The 13,248-nt window shown below is 53.0% G+C and overlaps 1 protein-coding gene across 2 annotated transcripts in view; it reads right to left on the bottom strand.

Moving 5' to 3' along the window:
• GAB2 (GRB2 associated binding protein 2) overlaps window positions 1-13,248 on the bottom strand; it is a 105,305-nt gene that overhangs the window by 86,172 nt on the left and 5,885 nt on the right. The window contains exon 1 of one of the 2 annotated variants that reach the window (XM_061343283.1): window positions 6,361-6,547. The exons of the other annotated variant lie outside the window; for it this stretch is intronic. Coding sequence (XP_061199267.1) covers window positions 6,361-6,432 — 72 coding nt within the window. The 5' untranslated portion in view covers window positions 6,433-6,547. Of the gene's footprint in view, window positions 1-6,360; window positions 6,548-13,248 lie in introns of those variants that run through there. 2 annotated transcript variants of the gene reach the window in all.

Raw genomic sequence — 13,248 nt, forward strand, 5'->3', positions numbered from 1 at the left:
CTGCACATGGAGCTGGGCTAAAGCGGCTACATTGCTTCTTAGATTGATGGCTCCATGCTGTGTAATGCCACAGAGGTATCCGAAATGCTGGGTTGGAGGTTCCTTGGGAGGTCTCTGGTCCAACCCTGCATTCACGTGTGACTAGATCAGGTCAGCCAAGTCTTGAAAACCTCCAAAGACTGAGACCCTACAGCCTCTATGGGAGCCTCTTCCTCTATGCCATGACCCTCTTACTGGAGGAGCTTCCCTATAACCCAACCCAAACCTCCAAAGCTCGTTTGTGGTTGCTGCCCCTTATTTTGCTACAGCAAAGAAGAGTTTGACTCCATCATCCCCATAAACCATCCTTCAAATAGCTGCAGGTTATTAGATCGAGAGTATTTCAAGGCCAGGTTGGACAAGGCTTGCAGCAACCAAAGTGGAAGGTGTCCCTGTCCGTGCAGGGGATTGGAACTGGATGATCCTTTCCAACCCAAACCATTCTGATTCTATGATGACAATATACCACCATCTGCCAGGAGATGCTACAGCGGGTGAAGGAACGCAGCCCCACACTAAACTAACCCCAAGAGAAGGTTGCAGGGAAGAGGTTTTGACTCATCAGCAATGATGCAGCGGAGAAACAAGTTACGGAGCATGACTTTTGCGCAGCATTGCACAAGAGAGGTGGTGCTGCAGGAGTGCTGTCGGGCACTGCCCTTATAAGCAAGATGCACCCCCTGACCTGCAACACCTTCTCTGGTGGAGCAAGGGCTCATCCCTTCTCTGAATCATGGGGCAGATGACAGCAGCTGAAACCTCTGATGGGCTTTTTGCATCAGGTCTGGAGATGACAGGGGAGGAGCAGGGTGCAGAGAGGCAGCTTGATAGACACGAAGTCGTGGAGCTCAGTGCTGTCAAAACCTTCTACAAAGGACCTGTTTGCACTGGGTCAGAAGACTTCCCATCAGCAGATCCAGGTGACATGATGAGTGTCCTAAGCCTCTTTGCTATCCCTCCCTGAATTCAGGCTCAAAATCCATGAATCCACCCAAACCAGCACTGGAGGGGACTTGTGGAGAAGCTGTTGAATTTATTCCACTGGATCAGCTCTCCTAAGCACAGTGTGGCCAACCTGCTCTTCCAAGCTTCCACCGATGGAGATTCCGAGCCCATCCCGACCCATCTGTTCCACTCCTCTGGCAATCAGTGGTTAGGAAGGTTTTTCCTAACACTTGTTTCCCTTGGTGCAGTTTGAGCTCAGCATTTCTTGGCCTCTCACCACTGGCCATGGAGAAAAGTTTACACCCTTCCCCTCTGCAGCTACATCTGACATACTTGAGCACTGTTATTTCTCCTTTCAGCCCTCTCATCCCGAATTTCCTTCAGTGTTTCCATGTTTTCTAAGTTTCTGCTCATTTTGGGGGCTTTTCTCTGGGGTCTCTGCAATTGTTTCCTATTTTCCATAGAGGGAAGCATCCTGAATCAGGCCTGGCACAGGCAAACATGAAAGCAACCAGTGAGACTGAGTCCAGAGGAGGCCATGGAGCTGCTGCGAGGGCTGGAGCAGCTCTGCTCTGGAGCCAGGCTGAGAGAGCTGGGCTGGGGCAGCCTGGAGAAGAGAAGGCTCCTGAAGGGGAGACCTTAGAGCAGCTCCAGTGCCTAAAGGGGCTGCAGGAAAGCTGGAGAGGGGCTTGGGACAAGGGCCTGTAGGGCCAGGCCAAGGGGAATGGCTTGAACCTGCCCGAGGGGAGACTGAGCTGAGCTCTTAGGCAGAAGCTCTTCCCTGTGAGGGTGCTGAGGCGCTGGCACAGGGTGCCCAGAGAAGCTGTGGCTGCCCCATCCCTGGCAGTGTTCAAGGCCAGGTTGGACACAGGGGCTTGGAGCAAGCTGCTCCAGTGGAAGGTGTCCCTGCCTGTGGCAGGGGTTGGAGCTGGATGAGCTTTAAGGTCCCTTCCAACCCAAACCATTCCATGATTCTGTGATTTTCAGCCCCCCCCAGCTCCCCCCAGCCCTGAGTCAAGGCACCCGCACATAAAAGCCTGTTCCCGTTACACTGGAGGTCAAACTTTGCAAATGGCCTTTTCCAATGCCCCCGCAGCGCTGCGAGCTCAGACACTCGCATCCCCTCCTGGCACAGAATGAGGCCACGCAAACGGAGACTGAAACACGGCACTTGTTCAACAGTGAAAATGAACACTGGAGTGAGGTGTGCAAGTGATAGGCTCCTGTGGTTTGAAAGCATTTTAGGCCATTTGGATGTATAGGAGTCATAAAACCCCCTCTTTCAGTTTATAGCCATTCCCCCTTGTCCCATCACTCCATGCCCTTTAAAAATCCTATATCCTCCCTTACAGAGGGCATTCTTGCTGTGCATCGTCAAGTGAGATATGAAGGATATACTTCAGCGGCCAAAAGAAGCCCCTTCTCAGGGAGTTATCCATAGGAATACATCTGCAACCAGCCCATTTTACCCCCCTTTAACTCTCCTGCTCACCCCATCAGAGAGGAGCAGATCTTCTTAGAACCTTGATTAAACTACTTCTGCTTGATGTAAAAACACCCCTGATGCACAAAGCCAAACTCTGCCCCCAAACAACCCGGCAAGGAAAACCAAAAGAGCACTAAGGCATTGTAAAACAAGGCAAGAAGCTCTTTAATCAGAGCTGCAGACACACATCTCAGCCAGGCAGAGAATCCCCTGGCTTCACAGTCCATAAAGGAGCCGGCAGTGCACTGATTTAACGATAGGAAGCTAAGAGCTGCACTCGACATCGACAGCTCTTGTTCTTTACATTGCTTTCCTGCCAGAGAGCCCCATCAGTGGCAGTGGATAGACACAGAACACCAGGCTCTACCCCCACATCTAACGTGGGAGACAACAGACAGGCACGTCCAAAGCAGGAGCACCAGGAGACAGTGAGTCAGTGCAGCCCAGCACAGCATGCACCGGTCTCGGCTCGTTGGTCACACAGCTGAAGCCAAGGGGATTGTTCAGGGATTGGGGTTGTTTCATGGGTGTTTGAAGGAGGAGAATTAAAACCAGCTCCGTGCTTTGTGGCAAAACCAAGGAGACCTTTCCATGTGTGAAAGGCAGAGGGGAGAAGGTGGGGACAGGCTTTTAATAGGGCCTGTTGGGATAAGACAAGGGGGAATGGTTTTGAACCTGCCCGAGGGGAGACTGAGCTGAGCTCTTAGGCAGAAGCTCTTCCCTGTGAGGGTGCTGAGGCGCTGGCACAGGGTGCCCAGAGAAGCTGTGGCTGCCCCGTCCCTGGCAGTGCTCAAGGCCAGGTTGGACACAGGGGCTTGGAGCAAGCTGCTCCAGTGGAAGGGGTCCCTGCCCATGGCAGGGGTTGGAGCTGGAGGAGCTTTAAGGCCCCTTCCAACACAAGCAGTCTATGAAGGTACAAAAGTGTTCGTCTGAAAAGAACCCCAAACAAGCTGATGATGGAGCTTGGCATCCATGCAGAAGGGAGATGGAAAGTGGTACTTCGGTACCTGCACCACTTTTGACCTTCAATTATTTTGTTACCTTTTATTATCAGTACTACAGCAGCATTATATATATATATATATATATAATTATAGGGCTCATCTGAGCTCACGGCCAAACTGCCTAAGGTCTACATGAACCCCGACCCCCAGTTACGAGACAGAAGAGAGGTACCATTCATCTCAACCTCGAAGCAGCCATAGTGTGAATGTTCCCCAATGGAACAGGAAATCCAGACACTGGTATTCCCCAGAGCATTGTACAAAGAGGTCCTACGTAGAATACCCCCACCTCACATAAACACAATCCTCTGAAGTGAAACCGAGCAGGTATTGATATAAACGCAGATTAACACTCCATGGATCAGGTGTGGGGAGGAATCCCCTTCCCCAGCCGCTCTGCATGGGAGGGAGAAAGTACATTCAGCCCTTTCCTGCCTTGCCAAAGATCTCCTTGAGAAGCAAAACCAAAACAAAAGCAGGCTTATGAAAGCCCAGCACTTCAAGGGCAGCGTCAGCAACACACCCATGAGCAGACACGTACGTCTGAAATGCACTTGTCAGAGAGAAAATAGATCTATCATCTACCCTGTGTCGATAGAGCCAGAGCAGGAACTTCAAACCCGATTAGCAGCATCCTGCAGCCTGAGATTCCTCCTTTGAGGTCTCAAAGCAGAACATAAACCAAAGGCAGAAGGAAAGTGGCAAAGGATTCAATACCTTGCCTTTGACTGTAACACTGTGGTGGCTGAAACTCACCTTCTGTGCATGAAAACCAAAGTCCAGCCATGTGGGTTTGCTGTAGATGAAGGCTTGATGGGAGCAAAGCCATCGTAGACACATAGAATTAACCAGGTTGGAAAAGACCTTTAAGATCATTAACTCCAAACATTACCACCACTAACCCATGGCACTGAGGGCATGGCTTGTGAACACTTCCAGGGATGGTGACTCTACCACTTCCTTGGGGGTTGTTGGAACACAACATCAGCCTGCAGCTCCACCACGTCTTGAGCCATTCTCAAGGAGAACCCGATCAACACACCAACACCCTGAACGCATGCCACAGCCCTATAAATACACTAATAACCATTAAAAAGCAAGGGGATGGGGACACCAGCACGCGAGACACAATCCAAGCTGAGCCCAACACTTCCAACTCCAGCCACCGAAGCAGGAAGCCAGCACAACTGGTGTGACTGGAAGGGAAATCCCACTGACCACTGAAATCCCCTCGAGCGACACGTGCCAAGCATCGCTTCCTGCCCTGCGTGGGACAAGCCGGGCTCGTCTCAGCACGGCCGCGTTTCCTCCGGGGTGGGAATGAGGATGTTTGGAAAGCCAAGGTGGCTTTTGCAAAGCACCTTGGGACGTTGCGGGGATGAAAAGCACTCTTCTGCACAGGGATAATGAGCACTAACTGCTGGAGTGTCACACCCTCGTGGGGAGCGCTTAAGCAGCTTTATTCGGCTCCCGCTGGAATGCCGGAGCACAAGCTGGATATTCAGAAGGCGATGTGAGCGCCCTTTCACGGGGCACATGCTGGGGAGCTAATGATGGTTGATGAGTTAAGGCCACTGGTGACTCAGGATCAGCAATTAGTTGATTTCTGCAGGGAGGGAGGGAGGTGCTTTGCTCCATTAAGCTAAAAGCATCCTCCACAGTTCGGTGTGCACAAAGTCGTTCTGTCCCTGTGCCACAAAGCCTGCTACACACATCAGGGGCTTGATATTTCCCATGTAAACACCCTGTTTTACCTTTGTCTCAGTGTATTTGGGGAGGACAGGGAGCAAAAGAGCTGGCTTTCCTCATGGTCCCATCCCAATCTGATCCTTCTTCAAAGGGGATCAGGCACACAAGAGCAACTGAACACACTGTTTAATGCACAGGGATGTGGCACCACTGATGTCTACGGGGCTGCACCCATTCGGACAAGGCTAATAACATGGGATCACAAACTGGATACTCCTCCAGCCCTGCCTAGGCTGTGTTACTACAGACACCCCCCTCCCTCCTAAAGGCAGGCAGCGATGCTTCAATCCATCAACAACCGGCACTGTGGAGCCACCAGCTGCACTTGTTCTGCTGCCGATCCCGAAACACACAGAGCCGAAAGCAACAGGACCAAAGGATAACCTGGTTTGTGCCCCCCCCCAACCGGGAAGGGAGCCTTTCCCACAGGCTGCATCCCAGCCAGCCAAAACCCGGCTGAGGACACTGGAGGCAGGGAATGGGACCCCGGCTTCATCGCGGGGAGCGATGTGCCGAGTCATGGGATGGATGGCAGCAGGACGTCGCGGCGTTCCCGAGCTCCAACGCTCGCGGCGCACGGCGGGGCCGTCAGGAAGGAGCAAGGAACAGTTACGTCTTTCAGGGAGCGGGGAATGTGACAGGGCTGGCATTTGGACCCTTCTCTTTACAACTTCTTTGAAGTGTTTGATCTCCGCCGCTAATGACACCAAAGGCTATCGGAGCGCTACTGGTGCTATCTTCAAAGGGTTGCAACCTTCAATGATTAATAGGAACGGCGCACGGGGAAGGGGAAGCGACCGTTAACGGGGGTGCAAGGAAGGGGGAGGACACCCAAGATGTGTTATTTCTCTTTGGGACCGACGTATTCCCAACCTCCCCATATAAAACACACGACTTTAAAGAGGGGTGGGATAAGTGGGTGTCCGGTCCACCCGTTGCCACCACCCAGGGTAGGGGGTGAGGTGAGGAAATGGGGCTCAAAGATGCTCCCACCGCCCTTCCCAAGCAGAGTGGAGCCAAGACCGAGTCTCCCATGCCCGGTACGGGGCGGGCGGCGGCAGGTGCACCGGGTACCAAAGGGTGAAGGGGATACAGGGAAGGGGTAGGGATGCGAGACAGGGATGGTCTCAGACTTACGTATCTCCGTAACTTCTTCTCCGGCGGTGACTTTCGGAGCCAGCCCGAGCACACAACCTCCCCGCCGCTCATCGCGGCGGCCGGGCGCTGCCTCCCGGCGCTCAGCGCCCATGGAAGGCGGTGGAAGGATGGACGTGCGGATGGATGGATGGGTGGATGGATGGATGGAGGGATGGATAGATGGAAGGGAGGGAGGGAGGAAAGGGGTGTGTGTGTGTGTGTGTGTGCGATGAGCGCCTCCCCGCCGCCGCCGCCGCTCGGCTGCGAGCGGGGAAGCAGGAAACCGGCTCCTTCCCCGGCTCACCACGCCTCCCGCCCGGCCCGGCTCCCCGCCAGCCCGCTTTAAAGATACAAACCCCGCGGGGAGCGAGGGCTGCCCGGCCCCCCCCCCCCCCCCCACTGCTCCCCCTTGGTTCATCCCTGCTGCCCCCCGCGCTCATCCAGCGCCCGTAAACTTTGTACGTACCGCAGGGGTGATGGGCAGAGAGATGCCTTAATGAAGACACCCCCCACACACACACAAACCCTTCTACTATGAGGTTAAATCACTGCAGCTCCCCACAAGGACCCTTCCACTGTCTTGATGGGAAAGCTCCTTCTCTGGCTTTCACCCCACTGCGCTCTGGGGTTTGTGTGTGAGATGAAGGGGCCTGTAGGAAAACAAAGAGGTTGAGCAAGAAACAGCCAAACCCCAGTGACAGCAAAAAAAACCCTCCTGGAGGAAGAAAACAATATATATATATATAAATGGGGGGAATCGATAAAAGCTTCATATTTTGTTATTGATTTTTAGATAACGGAGCAGTGCCCACTGTGAGGGGATGTGACTGCTGCCAGAGCCTCATGCAGACAAGCTGGGTTTGCATTACAACGTTGTCATGCCCTGGCTGAGATGAACTATCACCTTCCAGATCTAGGAACACTGTGTGTTTTAAAGTCTGACCCTCTCAGCAGCAAGGAAGCCTCCCTCCATAGCCCTGTGAGTAGGATTATGCCCTAACCTTGTGCTGCATCCTTCAACCTGGATCTAGCACCCTAAAAGCCCGTTTCCAACCCATGCCGCCCACTTAGGAGCATACAACTCAGGGCTGTTTGGTGGGGATGGAGTTTTAAGACCTGCCTCTATACAGCAGCTCTGCCCCAAACCTGCTTGGCCACATTCATCCCCGCCTTGACTTCCCTGCCTGTCCAACCTCTGTGGGCAGGGACTGTCCCTCCTCCTGTGTTTGTGCTGCAGCTGGTGCAACAACAACTCCACGCTGGCTGGATGCTCTGCTGCATGCCAAACAACCACCACCTTCGCAGCACGCTGCTCGAGAGGGGATCTTGCATCACTTGAGAGCAGTCATTGCGGCTCGCAGTGCCCCTGGGAGGGAGGCAGGACACCTCTTCAAGATAGGGACAGCACAGTTAAGCCATATGTTGTTTATCATCTCTGTGGCTACATAAAGGAGGGGGGTAAGCCCTTAAAGAGCAAATATGTCATTTGTTAGGAATGTATCTTCTCAACAGCTTTGTTTTTCTGCCAGTGAAAGGCAAAGGCTCAAAAAGGTTTCTCTACCTTTTCACTGCCCAAAGGAAAGCCTTGATCCTGTTCAATCTCGCACAGGTGCTGGCTACAGGCAGATCAGTTTGGCTATGGTCGGATCAGCTGGGCTATGGTTGGATCAGCTGGGCTATGGTCGGATCAGCTTGGCTATGGTCAGATCAGCTTGGCTATGGTCGGATCAGCTGGGCTATGGTCGGATCAGCTTGGCTATGGTCAGATCAGCTGGGCTATGGTCGGATCACCTTGGCTATGGTCAGATCAGCTGGGCTATGGTCGGATCAGCTTGGCTATGGTTGGATCAGCTGGGCTATGGTTGGATCAGCTCACTGAGGGTGCTGTGTGCGATGCAGCTGAGAGCAGGGCAGGATGGAGAAACCAGCTCTGCACTGGCATCAGCCAGAATGACCTTATTCAGTGCACTGGAGCTGTACCAGTTTACACTGAGAGTCTTGCCCTCAAACCCTCCTGTGTTAGGATTTGCAGGGAAAACTGCATCCTGGCGACCTGTGCTTGAGGGATCTTCCCAAACCCCAGAGCAATCTCAGGGATGCTGGTGACCTACTGGGGATTTATAGAGCCCCAATCGAGAGCAGACAACCGTGATTAATAGGCAGGTACCGTGCAGAGCCATCCCGTGGTGTACGTTAATGATTCACAGCCGAGGAATTCGCTCGCACTGACACCAATGCAAAGTGGTATCAAGTCTGGAAACCAGTTGCAGAGAACCCCATCCTCATTTTCATGTTAACAACTTCCACTGCTCCGCTGAACTGCTTCCTTGGGCAATGGGTGTTTAAAGAAAGGCTCCATAATTATCACTGTGTGAACCGCAATGAATTATGCTACATATACTGTGACAGGGTTTGCTTTATTACCCTGCTCCTTTGCTGCACTCCCTTTTCTCTCCACCCATCCCCTCTCTGGATCACATTTATTGACTTGGTTATATCACAACATAGAGCTGAACAGCGTCCAAAACATGAAAAACCCTTTTTTCCCCATGCCTTTGGTGATGCCTGACACATGTACCTCAGATTCCTGGGATTCTGGATGGGAAACAGGTTGCATTTTCTATACACTTCAATATGCTGCCATCTCGAATGTGAGATACAAGCTCTGCGCAGGAAAACGCTCAAAACAAAGATGCTCCATGTGAACGTGCCTCCCCAGTCCCGCTGTGGCTGTACACAGAGCAGGAACAGCGAGATAACGCTGCCAGATTCCATGCGATCCAACGCATGCAATGTGACAACGGCGTAAAATGCTGGCCCTCCTTAAAGCGTTTGGCCAGGGAGATCAATATTGCCCCGATGCCTTCAGGAGCTACAGACGCTGCACGTCATGAACGCGGCTCGGCTTTGGCAGCGCTCGCAGGTTCGCAGCAGCGTTACCAACTTCAAGCTGTTTCTGCGAGGGGTGATGCAGCCTGAACTGGGGCTGGCCCCGGCTGCCGGAGCAGATCCCTGCTGGCAGCAGAAAGCTGTGAAAGCCACATTGCCCTGTTTGAAAGTGAGGAGGGGCTCGTGTGGAGCCTTCAGGAACTCGGCTCCCAGCGGGAGCCACTGGAGGAGGAACAGCGGGAGCAGCAGGGGTAGCAAGGGGGTAACGAAGGGGTGCCATGGGGGAACACACACCCAATAGATAAAGGGGCTGCAGGAAAGCTGGAGAGGGGCTTGGGACAAGGGCCTGTAGGGACAGGCCAAGGGGAGTGGCTTGAACCTGCCCGAGGGGAGACTGAGCTGAGCTCTTAGGCAGAAGCTCTTCCCTGTGAGGGTGCTGAGGCGCTGGCACAGGGTGCCCAGAGAAGCTGTGGCTGCCCCATCCCTGGCAGTGCTCAAGGCCAGGTTGGATACAGGGGCTTGGAGCAAGCTGCTCCAGTGGAAGGGGTCCCTGCCCGTGGCAAGGGTTGGGACTGGAGGAGCTTTAAGGCCCCTTCTAACCCAAACCATTCTATGGTTCTATAAGAAACCATGTTCTTCGCACGCAATCGAGCAGAAAGAAAACATTTTTCCATGAAAACGACCTTTTTCTTCACGTTTCAATGTGCGTTTCGCTGCCTCTGGCAGAAACCTCGAGGTTTCCAATCGCGACCTTCAGCTCCGTTCCTTCTTGTCTGAAACCGAAATCACAACTTCCAAGAACGAGCCCGCAATGTCCCCGCTCCTCCCGCCTGCTCCGCGCTTACTTAAATGAGCCGTGCCATCTACTGGCAATAGGGAATGCTGCAGGCAGAGCAATTCCTCGCTCCGGGAAGCAGCAGGGATGGATGGAGACACCGGGAATTTCCTGTGGATTAGGGACCAGCTGGTTAAAACGCTCTGGGCTACTTACCCCAGCCAGGCACTAATCCCATGGAAGTGCCCTGTGCTGAGGCTAATATAACCCGAGACATGCTGGGGGGGAGCAATGCAGATCAGTGCTGCCTGGGTGCTATGTGCCTGCTTTCGAATACCAAGTGAATGCTTAGTCTCAGGAGATGCAGCTCCACAACAATAAGACCTGACTTTATCTTCATGCAACAGCAGAGCGAGATGGAAGCAGCTTTTCCTCCTTGATTTCATCAAGAATTGCCAAGGTTAAAGAGAAAAATGAATCGTCTCTTTCAAGAAATGGAGCCTTTTCACGCTTTCCACCCTGTAAAAGAGCACAGCAACGGAAAGCAAACCACAAGATGGTCCTTTCCTTCATGTGATAGGCAGGAGCTCCAGCAGCGAGCACGGGGAGGGGGAACAGCAGCACAAGGTGATCTGAGCAGATAGTGAGGCAGTTTGAAGCATCCTCACTACAGTGTTGTGGCATCAGAGCTCTGATGCTTTAATAGGGTCTTAAAAGAGAGATGGCTTGTTGGTCTGCAGTGCTCAAGGTGCTCCTTCGGACTTGATGGTCCAGTTGCTAGTGGTGGTGATGGGGAAACAATGGATTAAACCTGCTTTGTCCTTCCTCTGTTGGAAATCATGGCAAAACCCAGCACATCCCATCAGGAATGGATGCAGACCCCTGGATGGTGTCGGTGGCCGCAGCCATGGGGCACTTCCAGTGCTTGCACTTGAACATTATCACATATTAAGGACATGGAGCTGTTGGAACAAGTCCAGAGGAGGCCACGAGGATGCTCAGGGGCTGGAGCATCTCCTGTATGGAGACAGGCTGAGAACACTGGGGCTGTTCAGCCTGGAGAAGAGAAGCTGCGTGGAGACCTCAGAGCAGCTTCCAGTGTCTGAAGGGGGCCTATAGGGATGCTGGGAATGGACTGCTCATTAGGGACTGTAGCAATAGGACAAGGGGTGATGGGTTCAAACTGAAACAGGGGAAGTTTAGATTGGATATAAGGAGGAAGTTCTTCCCTGTGAGGGTGCTGAGGCACTGGCACAGGGTGCCCAGAGAAGCTGTGGCTGCCCCATCCCTGGCAGTGTTCAAGGCCAGGTTGGACCCAGGGGCTTGGAGCAAGCTGCTCCAGTGGAAGGGGTCCCTGCCTGTGGCAGGGGGCTGGAATTGGATGAGCTTTAAGGTCCCTTCCAACCCAAACCATTCTATGATGAATGGGGTTTCCTCTTCTGAAAGCACAGCCCTGCTTCCTTCAGTAAACTGGACAGTTCGGAGTCATTTTGTGTGGAGCTGAGCTGGGACAGAACATTAGTGAAGCACTTCCCAGTTTTGGGCCCAGGTAGAGCTTCTTCATGCCTGGTCCTTCCTCCTAGGATGGAAGAGCTCCTCATGCAACTCTCCCGCTGGATCCAGATACATTTCATGCTTACCCTGTTTCTTCCCACTTACGCTGTTTTCACCATGGAAGAGAAGGAAACTGGGAGTTTTCCCATGTTTTTCTCACCTTCTCAGGACAGAAACGCATTGCCCAGTGGAAAGAGCACCAGGCAATGCTGCAGACATAGGCACTAACTAGTCCGGTTTAAGCATCGAGGCCACTTCATGCCTGTGTTTTTCCTGATGAGCCTAGAAGCCCCATATGGAAAAGATTCCCTCTATGGACACTCTTTGGCACAATGCCGGGCCCAGGGCAAGCAACCAGAACCCAAATGATGCTAAAACAAGCAGGGAGACATCTTTGCCCATCCAACCCTGCCCTGCTCTCACATCCTTAGGCATTACCTCAAGAGCAGATGGTGCTCTGTGGTAGAGCAAATGAGCAACTATCCTCCTGACACCCCGCAAGGCCCTCCCCTCCCCATGCAAGAAGTTACTTCACCCCGAGCTAAGAGCTGTTGTCTGGCTTCTCAGCATAATGGGATGTAATTGGGTTTCATCTGGTTGGGGCAGTAACTCTGAGGACTTTCCTAACTGCATTACTGTCAGCTCAATGGTCATGTGCCATTATATCTGCTGGTCAAAAACAGAAGCCAGAACAGAACCAGATGCTTTCCCCTCTACTCCTCCTTGCACCGACACCCCTTCAGGATATGAGCTCGCACGGTACAGTCAGGATAATGCTATTAGAAGAAGGAAGTCATTGCTGTCATATTACAACCAGGCCTCCCCTCCAAAGTGTAAATGATTTAGAGTGTATTTGTTTACAACTGCAGCCCATGCACAGCTGAGAGCTAAAGCGACTCGAGCAGAAACCTAGGATGCACGTGAGCTTCGGGACATATAAATCTTACTCTTCTTACTGTACAAGTACGGAAGCACGAGCAGGAGTGAAGGGATGATGAGGGAGGAGTCCCTCAGGTCCTATTTTCCACTCTGCACCACCAGCTGAGAACAAGGAATAGACAAAATGCTGTGTTTATAGGAGAATTAAAGCTCTACTACAGGTAACCGATAGCTGAGAGAAACAGAGCAAAGCCAGGAGCTTATCCTGGAGAAGAGAAGGCTCCTGAAGGGAGACCTTAGAGCAGCTCCAGTGCCTAAAGGGGCTGCAGGAAAGCTGGAGAGGGGCTTGGGACAAGGGCCTGTAGGGACAGGCCAAGGGGAATGGCTTGAACCTGCCCGAGGGGAGACTGAGCTGAGCTCTTAGGCAGAAGCTCTTCCCTGTGAGGGTGCTGAGGCGCTGGCACAGGGTGCCCAGAGAAGCTGTGGCTGCCCCATCCCTGGCAGTGCTCAAGGCCAGGTTGGACACAGGGGCTTGGAGCAAGCTGCTCCAGTGGAAGGGGTCCCTGCCTGTGGCAAGGGTTGGAGCTGGAGGAGCTTTAAGGTCCCTTCCAACCCAAACCATTCCATGATTCTGTGGTTTTCAGCCCCCCCCCAGCTCCCCCCAGCCCTGAGTCAAGGCACCCGCACATAAAAGCCTGTTCCCGTTACACTGGAGGTCAAACTTTGCAAGTGGCCTTTCCAATGCCCCCACAACGCTGCGAGCTCAGACACTCGCATCCCCTCCTGGCACA

Source organism: Neopsephotus bourkii, unplaced genomic scaffold (assembly GCF_033783945.1).
Source record: "Neopsephotus bourkii isolate Nb327-2 ecotype Australia unplaced genomic scaffold, CSIRO-AGI_Nbou_v1 NB_1825, whole genome shotgun sequence".
NCBI classification, from domain to species: Eukaryota; Metazoa; Chordata; class Aves; order Psittaciformes; family Psittacidae; genus Neopsephotus; species Neopsephotus bourkii.